At 41.8% G+C, this 15154-nt stretch overlaps 1 protein-coding gene across 1 annotated transcript; it reads right to left on the bottom strand.

Moving 5' to 3' along the window:
- Positions 1–1048: 1048 nt before the first annotated feature.
- Positions 1049–4245, bottom strand: Rpl14 (ribosomal protein L14). Its single transcript, XM_027932458.3, has 6 exons — positions 4182–4245; positions 3579–3680; positions 3052–3146; positions 1809–1908; positions 1670–1723; positions 1049–1400 (listed from the first exon to the last, which is right to left on the bottom strand). Exons 1-6 carry the CDS (start codon positions 4182–4184, stop codon positions 1095–1097), a joined length of 660 nt encoding a protein of 219 aa, XP_027788259.1. The 5' UTR covers positions 4185–4245; the 3' UTR covers positions 1049–1094.
- Between the last annotated feature and the right edge of the window lie 10909 nt (positions 4246–15154).

Genomic DNA, 15154 nt, shown 5'->3' with positions numbered 1-15154 from the left:
TTAGTCCTTTTCAGGTGCCCTATGCCTCAGACACTTTCCTAAAGTCCTTTGGATTTGTATTTCCAATTGTTCTCTAAAACATTCTCATCCTGACAACCTCATAGGCTAGACCCAAAATGCTGCAAAGAAGTGCTCTCCCACTTCCTCCACATGCAATTACTAACTTCTGTCCTGCAAATGTATATTCTCATCCCCCTTAGATCTAGAGATTATCTAAACCTTTCTAAATTCCTCATGCAAAAGACATCTTTCCCCTAAAGCTAATGCCCGATTCACCATTCCATACTTTGGGCACTGAGCTTCTTTCATTAGCTCCTTTTCCTGATGCACCCAGATAGTTAGCAAAACAAATTTCAACTTCCCTGTTTCTTTCACTTACTCTCCCGCTTTGGCAAACTCAACCAAAAAATGCCATCCCAGGTTTCTTTCCATGTCAACCTGCTAGTTTCTGATCTCTAAATTTCCATCTCAATTGTTAATTCATGAACCCCACCTATCCTAACCAGCACTACCTTATCTCTAATAAGCCTCTCAATAGGCTATACAACCATTAACTACTAACCACTCCAAAGCATAGGAAACAGGCTTTGGGGATTAAGGGTTTGCCCAAGTTACACAGCTTTAAGAATCAGGGGGATTACCTGAGCCCAGGAGGCCAAGACTAGCCAGGGCAAAATAGACCCTATCTCCAAAAAAGGGGGACAGAGCTAGAATCTCTATCAAAATTTGGGGGAGAGGGTATGAAAAGACAAGAAATCAATCCACCATATTATTTGCATATTTGTCTATTTTCTTATATACTATTTTTAAAAGAAAACTTTAGTCTCTTGTACATCAGGAGGCTGGAACTCTACCCCGTGTGGGAAAATGTTTTTTTGCACAAGGAAATAAAGTCACTTTCTAATTATCATGATTTGTAATGAGATCAGTTAGTTATGGTTGTGTATAACCAAGCCTGGGCAGTTTAAGGAACTGAGCCTGATGTTTATCAATCTGCCTCCTAACCCTGCCTCAGCAACAAGTTTAAAATCCAAGGACTTTTAACAGATTTGCCAACATGTCAAAAGAATCTTTATTCCTTTTTTAATAGCCTCTTATGCTTTCTTGCCAGATGTCTTCGGAGCAGGTGCTTTCTGGGCTGGAGCTTTCTGACTCTTCTGAGCTTTTGGAGGCGGCGCTGCTGCCTTCTGGCCTGAGGCTTTCTGGGCAGGAGCCTTTTGGGCCGGAGCCTTCTTGCCTGCTGGAGTTACCTTTTTTGCTGGAATTTTAGCTTTAGCAGCAGCAGCAGCTGCTGCTGCAGCTGCAATTGCAGCCTTAGCAACAGGTGCCTTTTTGGGAGAAGCTTTCAGGATAGCCGCCCTCTGAAGCTTCTTAACTTCATTCTTGATTATTCTGTTCCTCTGAAAAGAATCAACATAAGAAAAACATTTATTACATATGCATACATAATACTGACATATGCTAGTTTTTAGAAAGGGCATTAAGTGGCCCATTCTCCACAACTAAATCCAAATAAAAAGAATAATTTCTTAAGGATACCATGAAATAAAGCAAATAAGGACAACCTCTTTTCACAGTAAGCTCCAAAGAGGCAGCAGCCTGAAATGGAAATTGGTTACTGTTTTCTTATCCAGAAGCAAACTTACAGGACATAGATTTAAAAACTTACCATTTTCTTTGCCTTCATTACTTTATAACGATCAAAATCAGTCATCTTGGCTTTCTATTTAAAAAGAAATGAAAAATTATCTTACTTCAAATCCTTCAAAAGAGACAAAGTCAGAATTCAAATGACCCAAAGTCATTACCCTTTCTCTGGCTTCAATCTTCTTGGCCCATCTTGTGGCTGCCCATTTTGTATTGATATCTGCCTTCTGCCAGGCTTGCCGAACATACTTCTGACGGGCACTACAAAGAGGCAAAACCACAGATTAAGCAATTGGCCTTCTCTGGCACTGTAGATCGAACACAGGACCTTGCACAGATGCAAGCACTGAGTCACATCCTAAGGCCCTCTTTGTTTTGAGACAAAGGTTTCATTAAGCTGCCCTGACTGGCTTTGAATTTGTAGTACTCTTGCCTCAGCCTCCCTTGCAGCTGGGATTAAAGGTATGTGCCAGTGTACCCAGCAAGTAACAAAGTTTTTAGGTCACAAAACTTTTTCCTTTAGGAAGGATTCCATTACACTTTTCACTATAGTCTTACTTGGCATACATACCATCCGGCACAACAATGTGTTTTACCTACTGAATGGTGTTCACACAGCCAAGACATAAATTGAAGTATAATTTTATCAAAACTGTAATCTAATCCATTTTACTAGACTTAAAAATCACCACTGATGACATATCACTTAAAGTAGTGCAGAAATCAATTTCCTGTTTTTACTTCATACAACAACTTGTGGCCAAAAATAAACCCAGTATGTATCACTCAGAGATCAAAGAATTACAAGGGTACCCAAAGAAAACCCAAGTCACCAGAAACTCCTGTATTGTTGTGATCCTCCGTGAGCATCTTCAAGATTCACCCCTAACTGTTCTTTAAATAATGTAATAATGTGTAATCACAGTAGCAACAGAATGGACATACTCATTCCAGGCTGTATGAATGGTAAGTTTAAAGAAAAAACAGTACTCAAACATCCTAAATGCACACGCCCAGCTAAAGGTATCCAGCATATCACAGTTTCTGTCCTATTAGGGTTTTTGTTTTCAGGTAGTGGTGGCAGATGTTAGGAGATGACGCAAATATAGAATATAAATATTTTCTGGAACACTATACAGGTATCCAAAGTTAACAACTTAAACCCCCAAAGCTAAATACTTAGTTGACACCAGAAGAAAAGAGAAGGTCATTTTAAAAGTAAATAATGCCTATTTACTTCATAATATAAATCCTTCTTCTGGAACAGTTATAAATCTTCTGTATTATTTATTGTATTCTCAAGAGAAAGACAACAAAAGTGGCAAGGTTTTCAAAATTAAACAAACTTTTAGTAGTATAAACAAAACTAAGGAGAGGGAATTGTGATGATTGGTGGATAGTTACCTGTGAGGAAACTTGAGGATGAAATCAGTGAGCTGCATACATTTGAAAGGCATGGCCTGTCTCCTTACCTGAGTGCAAGGTCCATCAACCAAAGCCTAAAATACAAAGATCAGAGACTTCAGTGTAAAACATGACAGCAATTTAAATGAATAAATATTCTGTATAATTACTTGTCTTTTCAGAACCATCCAACCCACATATTATTAAAAGACTAACAACAGTACAAAGTGCTTTCTGTATGCCTGAGTATGTTCTGAACTCGTTTTACACATAATAACTTAAACATAGCCAATGTTTTGTTCTAGAATTGGCCGAAAGCACGTTTAAAAGGCTGAGGCAATACTATAACCCAGAAGTAGCAGCTAACTCAAGTCTGCGCTTGAAACCCTACCCACACTGAACGGTAAAATAACACTGCCACCCAAAGAGCTCCCAACAGGTCACTTAATTACAGTATCATCTATAGTGGGTACCATTCACTGCCACGTTAAGTCAAAATTAGGACACTTTTTCTTTCTTATACATACCCTGTTCTGATCAATAACATCTACAATTGCAACCAGCTTTCCAGCATGAGGCCCAAAGGAGACGTAGGCCACCCGGCCAACCTCCACAAAACGCCTGAAAACCTGAAAGCGCAGGGAGAGAAAACACAGTGAATATTTAAAGGTTTGCTATAACGTCCCCCAGCCTATAGACAACATGCCTAATTCAGAGAACGACTAAGTGGAACACGCCCAAGTGCCTGGAGAGGACCTAAATGAACGAAATCCGCAGGGGTGGCGCTGGGGGAAAGCCGGCTTCCAGGCTCAAAGGCCCTGCATGCCCCAGAACGAAAGCACCCAGTCCAACTCGGCCCCAGAGGCTGGGGAAGCTACGACGGTCTCAGCCATGCTGCTTTGGGTGGCGGCACACACGCGTGGCCCATGGCGCGCCGGGGTGCCGGGCCCTCAGCGCGATCGCCGGCCACGCGCCCAGAACTGGCCGAGTTCCGCGCAGCGACCGCCCAGGGACCCTCAATAAGCGTTTCCCAGGACCCTCTGGGTTCCATTCCAGGGCTCAAAATTCCCTCCGAGGAAAAAGTCAAGAGGCATGGCCCCAGTCACGGAGCCATCAGCAGTGAGACTCACCATGTTGGCGGCGTAGGGCGAGAAAGAAGGCCTTTTCGATCTTGCGCATGTGTAGAAGAGTGCCCGCCCCTGACGTAAAGAGACGCCGACGTGAGCACCGATTGATTGGGACCTGCGTGCGTGCGCATGCTCGCTGGAAAACAAGGCTTCTCCGGCTAATTGCCTGCTGGTTTTTCGCGGGCTTGTGGGATGAAGTTGAATTGGGTGGTTTGAATGGGCGAATTGCAGGAAAGTTTTCCTTTCTTAGACCTTCAGGGTAAAGAAGAATACTAAGGCTATGTTTTCCATCAAAACTGTTCGCGTCCCATTTTTAAAAACATCTTCCAGTGTTCACTGCTCTCGGATTTTTGTCTAAACTTTGATGTTACTCATAGTTTAGTACTAGGGCTTTATTTTCTCATATTCCCTCCGTAAGTGATCACAGTAGTTTTGTTAACTTTTTATTTTAAAATAGTTTAGTAGAAATGCTACCAAACTAGAAGTAATCTCCATAAACCTTTCTACATTTCTAGATTCCCCAAATGTTACTATTTTAGGTTTGCTTTCTCATTCTATCATTTTATTCTGGACCGTTTTGAGAGGGAATTGCAGACATGATATTCCTTTCTCGCTACACTCTTAAATCCATTTCCTAACAACAGAGACATTCTCTTACATTGTAAGTACAATTTTCAAAATCGGGAAACATTAATTTAGTACACAATCCTTATTCACATATTTTCAGTAGTCCCACTTGCTCCTTTGGAGCAAATGGGGAAAGAAAGAAAAAAACCCTGGTCCCTATCTAATTGAGGGATTACAAGTTGTATTTAGTTGGCAGATCTCTTATCAGTAACAGGGTGGGTGCGTGGTGCTTGCCTGTAATCCCAGAGGTTCTGGAGGCTGGGTCAGGAGGATTGCAATTCAAAGCCGGACTTAGCAAGTTAGGTGAGAAGCAGTTTAGTGAGATCCTGTCTCAAAAAATAAGAAGGGCTGAGGATGTGGCTCAGGGGTTAAGCTTCCATGGCTTCAATCTCTGGTGTCCCAAGTAAACAAATAACATCTATAACCACCCATGACTGTGGCACCCAAATCAGGAGGTCTGCAAGTTTAAGGCCAGCCTGATCAACTTAGGGAGACCCTGTCTCAAATTGAGGATGTAGCTCAGTGTTAAAGCACCTCTGGGTTCAAATTGCCAGTACCAAATTAATAAAATTTATAACAGTTGCTGAGCCTTTCTTAGTCTTTCATGATAACGAGGCACAAAAAAGGCAACTTGGGCCCCTTCAAGGTCAGGTTTCTGTATAGCAGGACTAAAAGACTACAGACAATAAAAGCCAGGCCTCACCAAGGTCAGGCTGATTCCTAGGTAAGTATACAAACTGATAGTGAAACATCTGTTGCCTGGTGGTCAGACTCCCTCCAAAAAAGGCAGGGTAATCTGACTGGACCAAAAGGTTTACGAAGAGTTTGTGCACACTGCCTTACCCAGGGTTGGGTGCTAACTTTCTCAACCCCATGATTGATATAAACTCCTAGAGAACACACATCCCTTGGCAACCCTCTCTTGGGATCCCTCCCCCTTGGGGAGTTCTGTTTTCTTCTATTACTCTAATACATCCTATTTGCTCTCACCCTTGTGTCCATGGATTTCATTCTTCAAACAAACACGCATTCCACAATCTCACCCCAAAACACCCTCCTATTTTTTCTCTACAGATCTGGTCATTCTGCTTCTTCCACTCCTATCTCACTATACCTACACCCCCCCCCACCCCCTGGCCTTTCATACACTTGAGATCCTCCTTTCCTAGAATGTGTTCCCCTCTCTATTTCCCTTAAGAATCGCAATGCAGCCCGGAGTGCTAGCACTCCTGAAATCCCAGACTCAGGAGGCTGAGGCAGGAGAATTACAAGCTCTTCCAGCCTAGCCTCATTCACTTAAGGAAGCCTTAAGAAACTTGGTGAGACCCTCTCTCCAAATAAAAAAATAAAAAGGGTTGGGGATGTGGCTCAGGTCTTAAACGCCCTCTGGCGTTTTAATCAAAACAAAAAAAAACTGCAAGCAGGGTGTGGTGGCGCAAGCCTGTAATCCCAGGAATTTGGGAGGCTGAGGCAGGAGGATCATGAGTTCAAAGCCAGCCTTGGCAATTTAGAAAGGCCCTAAGTGACTTAGCAAGACCCTGTCTTTAAATAAAATATAAAACAAGGACTTTGAATGTGGCTCAGTGGTTAAACGTCTCTGGGTTCAATCCCTGGTACCAAAAACAAACAAAACTGCAGCACATCTTTGAAGAACCACCTCAAGACCCCTTTCTAAACAGCATTAGGTTGCTTTGGATTTCTTCCAAGCTGTGTGTGCATATGTGCGTGTGTGTCTGGGATTGAATTTAGGGCCTGGAACATGTTGGACAAACTCTCTACTAGTGAGCTGCATCCCCAGTCCGTTTTATTTTTTAAGATAGGGTCTAAGTTGCCCAGGTTGGTCTCGAACTTGGGATCCTCCAGAGCCACTGGTATTAAAGGATGCAGCGCGCTGGCTAAAAGCTCCATTTTAATGGCACGGTAATTTTATTCAAGCAAGCCCTGTCTATCCACCAGGAGACGGCCGGCGTACAGGAATGAATGAGATAACTTAGCCGCTACAGACGTCAGAAACCAGATGACCTGATCCAATACACACAGAATTCTGGTTGGCCGGCTACTTGCCTCCCGGAAGACCCGCCCCTCCCGTCCAATCACCGGCAGGAAGGGCAATCTGAGGGTGACGCCAGGAACCAAGATGGCGCCCTGGGCTCGTTCTTAGCTCATTGGACCGCTAACTACCTGCAGGGCCACGCCCTTTCCGACACATTCAACTGGTTCTTCCAATCAGCAAGGAGGAAGGGCAATTCGAGGGCGACGCCAGGAGCCAAGATGGAGCCTGTACTAGCTCTCTACTTCAATCAGCCTGTACCTGTGGGGCCACGCCCTTGCCGAAAGACCAATCACCTAGAGGCGAGGCGTGGTGCACACTTAGAATCTATGCGGTCTGCCTTCAGGCACTCTCAGTTTAGATAGATTTAGGATTTTTCATCCGATTTTTTTTTTTTTTTTTCATACAGGAAATGCCCTGGAAGCCCTCTCCCGGCCCCTGTGCTGCTCCCTCGTTCTTTTTTGTTGCAAGAGACGTGGATGCGCGGGGCAGGGTGGGCACCGTTCTTTGGGTTCCTGCAGTGGGTCCTCCAGGGGTGGGTATCGCGCGTCCAGGCCGGAAGGGAGACGCGGGGGAGGGTAGCAGATGCCCAATTTCCCGCTTTGTCGCAGGTTCTCTGCCCTACGTAGCCAGGGTTGCCTACCTCTAACCAGATGGACCCTGGTATTTCTCTCAGCTTCGGCTTAGTATTTGTGTTTCATATTTTTCTCCGTCACTGGAGATGAAGACCTGTTTTTCTGAAGCCCCAAAGAGAAAGAAAGCTAACCTCTTCAAGAAGTGAACCAAAAGCTACCCAGAACCCTGATTTAACTTTTTTATTAATTTTGTTTGCGGTGCTGAGGAATTGAACCCAGAGTCTTAGGCAAGCTAGGCAAGTATTACTAACACTGAACTACACCCCCAGCCTTTTTCAGATTTTATTTTTGAGAAAAAGCCTCCAAGTTGCCCAGACTGCTCAGACCCTACACACACACACAGTTTTATGGGGTTTTTGTTTGTTTGTTTTTGGTACTTGGGAGTGAAACCAGGGGCGCTCAATCACTGAACCACATTTCCAGCCCTTGTTTTGTATTTCATTTAGAGACAGGGTGTCACTGATTTGCTTAGGGTCTCGCTAAATTGCTGAGGCTGGCTTTGAACTCGGGAGCCTCCTGCCTCAGCCTCCCAAGCTGCTGGGATTACAGGCGTGCGCCACCATACCTGGCTCTCTCTTTCTCTCTCTCTCTATAGATATATATTAGTTAAAACATATTAACTAAATATTTATGCCACAATGTGGCATTTTAATACATGTATATGGTGTTAAAGATCAGATAAGGAAGCTTTGTGTGTTGTGGCATGCTTCAGTTATTCTGGAGACTGAGGTAGGAGAATTGCAAGTTCCAGGCCAGCCTGGTCAATTTAGCTAGACCTTGTCTCAAAATAAAATTGAAATAAAGGGCTGGGGTTATAGCTCACCAGTGGAGTACTTGCCTAGCATGTACAGTGTTCAATCTCCAGTACTGCAATCAATCAATCAATCATTCAGGATAATTGATGTATCTGCTACCTCAAACATTTATCATTTCTTTGTGTTGGGAACATTCTTCTCTACTAGTGATTTTAAAATACACCAATAATTGCCCCACTTATCCAACTGTACTATTATAAAACATGAGAAGTTATTCCTCCTATCCAGCCTCATCCCAGTATCCTGTTAACCATCTTCTCTCCATTCCCCTTTTTCTCCCATACCTTTTCCAGGCTTCCTTTTTTTGTGTTTTTATTTTTTGGTATCAGGGATTGAACCCACTGAATCATAACCCAAGCCCCTTTTATTTATTTGTTTATTTATTTTTGTTTTGATACGGGTCTCACTAAGTTGATTAGGGCCTTGCTAAATTGCTGAGGTTAGCCTCCAACTTGCAATCCTCCTCCCTCAGCTTCCCAAGTCACTAGGATTACAGGCATGCTCCACCTTGCCCAGCCCCAGGATGACATTTTTCCTTCTTAAAACCTTTCTGAAGTGTAAGCCAACCCTAATGTGACCAAATAGACATGGTAGCCATGTGCATGACTATCTGACATGTTAGGTGCATTTGTATTTAGCAGTGAAATAGTTTTGTGTTATATCTGTTTTCAAAATTTGTAGTCCAGGAACCCCGAAGTTGGGGAAGACAGTGTCCAAACCCAATCAACCCAACACTACTAGGAACAAACCTGTAGTGAACAAAAATCAGGTCTATTGATTCACTATAGTGAATAAAATGCAGCAGAGACAGTGTGGAGCATTTAATAAAAGGAAGGAAAATATATAGAATTAGAGGACTATGGTGTGATGTTTAACTGGAGTTTAAATGAAACAATGTTTTGATAATCTTAAGGAAAAGTGAGATTGTGAAAGGGGTCAACATTCAGCCTTAGACTGTTTCAGAAAACTCTTTTCTCAGGCTTGGCACCTGACTTGTAAATTGAAGTTGCTTTTCTGTGTTAAAGTCACTTAGTTCCTTTGAGCAAGAGTGGAATGCTTTATTCTTACTGACAAAGTTTCAAACAGCAAGTTTCTGAAAGTCTTTTATTTTAAAAAACATTTTCTCTGTAAGTAAGAAAGCCATACTCAAAGAAGTGGGTTATTATGACACCTTAAACATGTAGCATGTCCTTGGCAGAAATATTATTTCTTGTTAACTTTGCAGCTGTCTTTGTTTATATTTCTTTTTCCTGCCTGTGAATACCCATGTAGATTTTACTTTTTCAAACTGGGATAATTTTTACTTACTCTACAGAAATGCTGCTTCTATAAGCAAGAAGGCATTCTGAGGGTTATATCAATAGGGAAACTCTGAATCTTTTCTGTTGCGAAGCAGGAAGTAAGCTTACAAACCACAGGTGATGACACACTCCATAATTAGAAGGACATTGGCTTACTAAATCCCAGAATACTTAGTGAGTTGCAAGTGAAGGTCATTCTAGCAAACTGGTGATTATTTGCTTCCAAATTCCAGTTCCCAAAGAACCTGATGGAATCTAGAATGGATCAGGACTCTTGGGATGCAGCACCCAGCTCCTTCACTCAGTAATACAAGTTTGTCTAATATTCCAGATGCCTGGGTGGTGTGTGTGTGTGTGTGTGTGTGTGTGTGTGTGTATTTAACAACTAAGGAGGTAATTTAGGTGTCTGTGTCTTTGAAAGATTGGTCCAGTGTCAAGAAAATATTTGGGAATCACAGCAGATTGTTATTGTTTGTGTTTTAAATATCCTCCAAAGATCTATGTGTTAAAAGCTTGGTCTCTAGCCTGGTGATATTAGGGGTGGTGGAACCTCTAAGAACTCAGACCTAATGGACCGGTTTAGGTCATTGGAGGTGTGCCTTTCAAAGGGGTTTTAGCTCCACACTCACTTGCTTTTTTTTTTGCTTCCTGGCCACCGTAAGGTGAGTAGCTTGCTCTACCAATGCACTCCCACCTTGAGGTACTTCCTCACCACAGGCCCCAAAGCAGCAGGGGCTACCAACCACAGAATGAAACCTCTGAAATTATGAGCAAAAAATAAATGTTTTCTCTTTTTATGTTGATTACCTTAAGTATTCTGCTACAGTAACAGAAAGCTAACAGATCCTAGGAACATGGGAAGGCTGCAGCAAAGATAGAAACTTTTGTTGCTTTTGAACTTAAGAAGCTATTGATACAAAGAAGTTTCATGCCCTAAAAAAGATGATTAAAGGGCTGGGGATGTGGCTCAAGCGGTAGCGCACTCCCCTGGCATGCGTGGGGCCTGGGTTCAATCCTCAGCACCACATACAAATAAAGATGTTGTGTCCGCCAAAAACTAAAAAATAAATATTAAAAAATTCTCTCTCTCTTAAAAAAAAAAGACGATTAAAATCCTTATTCTCTGTGAAAGACATAATATATAAATTCTCCCAGAACTGAGCCCAGTGTTGGAAAAGAATATTTCAGTACTCTAAGTAGATGAACAAATGCAGAATGAATTTATCAAGCTAATAGGCTTTCAATATCAGAACAAGTTCTAGGAGCAGGCAGAGGCAGCCATTCTTTATATCATAGATGAAAGCACTAGAATCTCCTCCAAAGAAAATCAATATCTCTCTACCCACCCCCACCACCACCCCCCCGCCACCATGTACATTATGTTCACCAGAGTGAAGAAGGTAAGATGGAGCTTTGTAAAGACCTGGTTGATTTTTGTAGAGATCCTTGACATGACTAAGAATATCCGAACAGAATTCTTCCTGCAGAGAATAGCAGTATGGGGATTACCAAAGGTTTAACAGAGGATAATTACACGAAGGGTCAGCTGACAAGGATTTGTGATATCTTTCTTAAGCTCTTTCATTTGGCCTCTTAGATGTGGGAAATGGACTCACATTTGTTCCTGTACAGTGGAACTAGTTACTAAACTTCCAGACTCTGTGGACAAAGTCATGTTACTACTAAGGAGATCCTCAGAACTTTTCACCATTCAGCTGGAGTTTCTAAATGAGTAGGGTGATCCTGAGAAGAGGAGGAAGAGAGAAGCATCAGTGAAAATGCCAGGTGGAGCAGTCTCTCAGTATCTGAACTTGTCCAAGACTGCAGTCATCTTCAGTATTTTGAAGAAACAGGCACACACAGAAGTTCTGAAAAGGCTTTTATATTCCACTAAGTCTGAATTGATAGTGATGATGGTGTGTTGCCCGGGTCCAGCCCCAGCGGGGATCCAGGGGTCTTGAAGGAGGAGTGGTGTCGTTGAAAGAATAAGAGATGGTGCGAAGGGGTTGCAAGTTACAAGCAGCCTCCAGAAAGATCTGCTGCCCCTAGAGGGGGGCCTTTATTTTTATACCTTTTTTACAGGTGTTTTTTCAGGTAGTTAATGAATAGCTTCAAAGCCCAAAATGTCTTTGATTTACATAATTTTCAAGAGTTACATTTTTTCTAAGATATTGAGTGCAAAATTGTTTAAAATATTTTCCTGTAATCTTTGCTTTTATGTTTTCAATCACTAGGTGCTAGACTATGCAACTCAACTACATGTCTCCTGACCTATTATTAACTTTTAACTTTAAAGCATATCTTTAATGATTTCATTAACCTTTAACTTTAAAGCATACCTATGATTATTGGTAAACTTTCTTACTTCTAAACCACAATTCCAATAAAACACACTAAAAATAGTGAAAATCTATTACTTAAAAGCCTACTACTCTGAAGTGCCTTTAAAATATATCTATATTTACTTTACATTATTTTATTTTTAATTTCCAAAGTAATTTCCTGTTTTCATATGACCTATTTAATTGCTTTCTTAAAGGGTTTCTTTGATCCTTGGTCAAAGTACACCTAGTTTTACGTCTTTGTATTCTTTAGCTGAAGGGCAGGTTCTGCACCTCAACCCATTTGCCATTAATATTAACTATGTGTTCCCCATTTTCATCATGAATTCCTGTGTAAGGCAAAGGAGGGAATGTATTTTTATTAGCCTCTTGTCCTCGAGGGGGATACCATAATCTTCCTTTACTTAAGTAAACTACATATGGTGGTCCTTGTACTGTTGGCACAGCAATTGTTTTTCTGTAACTAGGCTATTGTACAGGTTGTGGCTTTAGAACTGGTGTGTGTGGGGGGCTTAGTATAAATTGTTAACCATCAGATAAACATTTCTTGTTGCTTAGGCTTGAAGAATAACATTATTGTTTGTATCCTGAGAGATATTGAAACACACCTTGGGACATATCTTAATTGTATCCTTAGTCTCATTCTGGGAATTTTCCTGCAATCTCAGGCAATATGTACTTTTATTATTGATTGACGTTTGCTCTATTATCCATATCATGAGTATCATAAACAAAACACCCATGGTTCCGGTTTCCAGATGATGCAGCCCTGCCACAGCATCCCCCACATTGTGCCCTGTCAGACAGCGGGTGCAGGAAACCTTCACCAGTGTATATACATCTTTCCATGTATCAAGTCCTTGCATCAGGACAGATAGCAGTCTGATACTGACCTCATTCACTTGTCTAATGAAATCATATTTGTCATCTAGACAAGGATATTTGTGACCCAGACTTTGTGTCCTTATACAATGAGGTAAAGCATGGGAATAGAGGAATTTTTCCTGATTCCTTGTGTTGCTTGACCAAGAAGTTCACAGTGTTTTCATAGTGAACCACAAAAAAGCCCTTTTTCGTTCTGAACCATGTCATTTCCAAACTACAGGAGCAGCTGTTCAAATGCTGTAATTCATCGCTCAGTACTTTATCCCAAACAATGTGCATTGGTTGAAGAGTGATGAACCTGAGAGGCATGTATGAGGCATTCAGAGGAGATGTTTTCTACTTGGACAGGTGTAGAGCAGATCTGCAGAAGTGAATGGATGAGTGGATGGGTGTCCCACATGACAGTAGCCAGATATCCTTACTGCCCTGCAACATTTTAACCTCATCTTCCATGTCAGCATGAATTTAGGCTTTTACATCCTGGCCCTACACCTGTCCATGGCCACTGTGTCTATGTTCCACCTGGCAAAGGGGGGTGGTAGAGAGAATCATAATCTGACAGAGGCACTCTGATGAGAGCAAGGACATGAAGAGTCTAACCCTGACCTGTATTCCTCAGGTCATCAAAGTCAATGTATATCAGGTCTTAGAAGACTTTGAACCAGTGACACTAGCTGGGATACTTTGAATTTCTAATCTTATATATTGGCACTGGGCACTTGTCCTGGAGCCAATATATCTGCTAATCATGTTTTTGAATTTTGCTGTTTTATATTAATTGTTCTAAAAAACTAGCTAGTATAAATGGAACTTGTAATACCTATATTCTTTTAGGGGAAGTGGATCCTGTGAACCTTTAATGCAGTAAGGTTGGAAGATAGTAGAATAAGAGGCAGGCAATGATCAGCTTAATGCATGTAAAATCCAATCACTGTAGTTTAGTACAGAAAGAAGATATATGTGGAGCTCTTAGATGCAAGTGGACTTTTAAGTTTTCTTTACATTCTATTATTAGAACATAAAACTTTGCAAAGAAACCTTAGGTAGAAACCCAAGTGTTCTTTGTAAAAAGGAAAAAATATCTCATATAGAACCATCAATACAGTTAAGGATCCTATTATGAAACCTGAGACAGGGGAGAATGGGGAAAAAGAGGACCTTTAGAGAGAAGGGAAGACACAGAGAAAAAAAAAGAAGATATATCCATGGAGGAGAATGAGCCAACAAATTCAGTCATTGCTCTGGCTCTCTGGCAGAGAGACAGAGTTTTGCTAGAAGAAATACTCTCTGTTGAGTCATCCTTGGGCTCAGATCTTTGCTCTGTCCCTCTCTGGCTGTGTGATGTTGGGCAAACTACTTCTCTTCTTTAATCTCTTTTCCTTGTGAAATGGGGTTTAAAAGTTCTCTGTATTTTCCTCAACATTGTTGTAAACTAAGATGGGTGATGTGAAAAATACTTTATAAATACTTTTTGATGTATAAATAATTTATAGTTTACTACTACCCTGGTGCTGAGATATTTGTAAGCAGACCATTTTTTTTACTGATTGATTTGTTTAGCTAATTTATGCATATGTAATGATCAAAACTCTAATTTGTTGGACACTTTTTTGTGTGTGCAAAAGCCTGTGTTAAGAAGGCCATATAGTTAATAAGATAGCCCCTGCCCTCAAAGAACTCTAGCCTGGGACTGCTCTTCTCTTGGTGGAACATGCCTTCTGACAGCTCAGTGCTGCAGCCTAGGTTGAACTCACGTGTGTTATGGTTTGGATCTGGAATGTCCCCCCAAAAGCTCATGTATGAGACAATGTAGGAATGTTCAGAGGTAAAGCAATTGGGTGGTGAGGTGAGGGCGTTACCTCATTAGTAGGTTAATCCATTTGATGGAGTCATAATTTGAATGGGTGCTAACTGTAGGCAGGTAAGTTGTGGCTGGAGGAAGTAGGTTACTGGAGGCATGGCCTTGGGGACTACATCTGTCCCTGGTCCCTTCCTTTCTCTCCCCTCCCACCCTCTTTCCTAGATGCCATGAACTGACAGCTTTCCTCCACCATGTGCTTCCGTCATGCCATTCTGCCTCACCTCTGGCCCAGAGGAATGGAGTCTGCTGACCATGCACTGAACTTCTGAAACTGTAAGCCCCAAATAAACTTTTCCTCCCCTAAGTTGTTCTTATCAGGTATTTTGGTCACAGTGATAAAAAGCTGACTGACAAAACTTGACAAGGGTTGGGCTCTATAGCTTGGTGGCCTTTCCCTCACAAAAGTTGGACCTCATTTGCTCTTGCCTCGGTGCTTGTGTGAACCTGAGCATTTTTCCTC

Source organism: Marmota flaviventris, chromosome 1 (genome assembly GCF_047511675.1).
Source record: "Marmota flaviventris isolate mMarFla1 chromosome 1, mMarFla1.hap1, whole genome shotgun sequence".
In the NCBI taxonomy this organism is placed as follows: domain Eukaryota; kingdom Metazoa; phylum Chordata; class Mammalia; order Rodentia; family Sciuridae; genus Marmota; species Marmota flaviventris.
The sequence above is the reverse complement of the archived record's forward strand: the minus strand, read 5'-3'. Positions and strand labels throughout refer to the sequence as shown.

Coding starts and splice junctions, on each gene's coding strand:
- Rpl14 (XM_027932458.3), bottom strand. Junction 1,909..3,051: donor ATCCTCAAGTTTCCTCACAG/GTAACTATCCAC, acceptor GCCTCTTTGTAG/TGCCCGTCAGAAGTATGTTC. Junction 1,724..1,808: donor AGATTGAAGCCAGAGAAAGG/GTAATGACTTTG, acceptor CTTTTTAAATAG/AAAGCCAAGATGACTGATTT.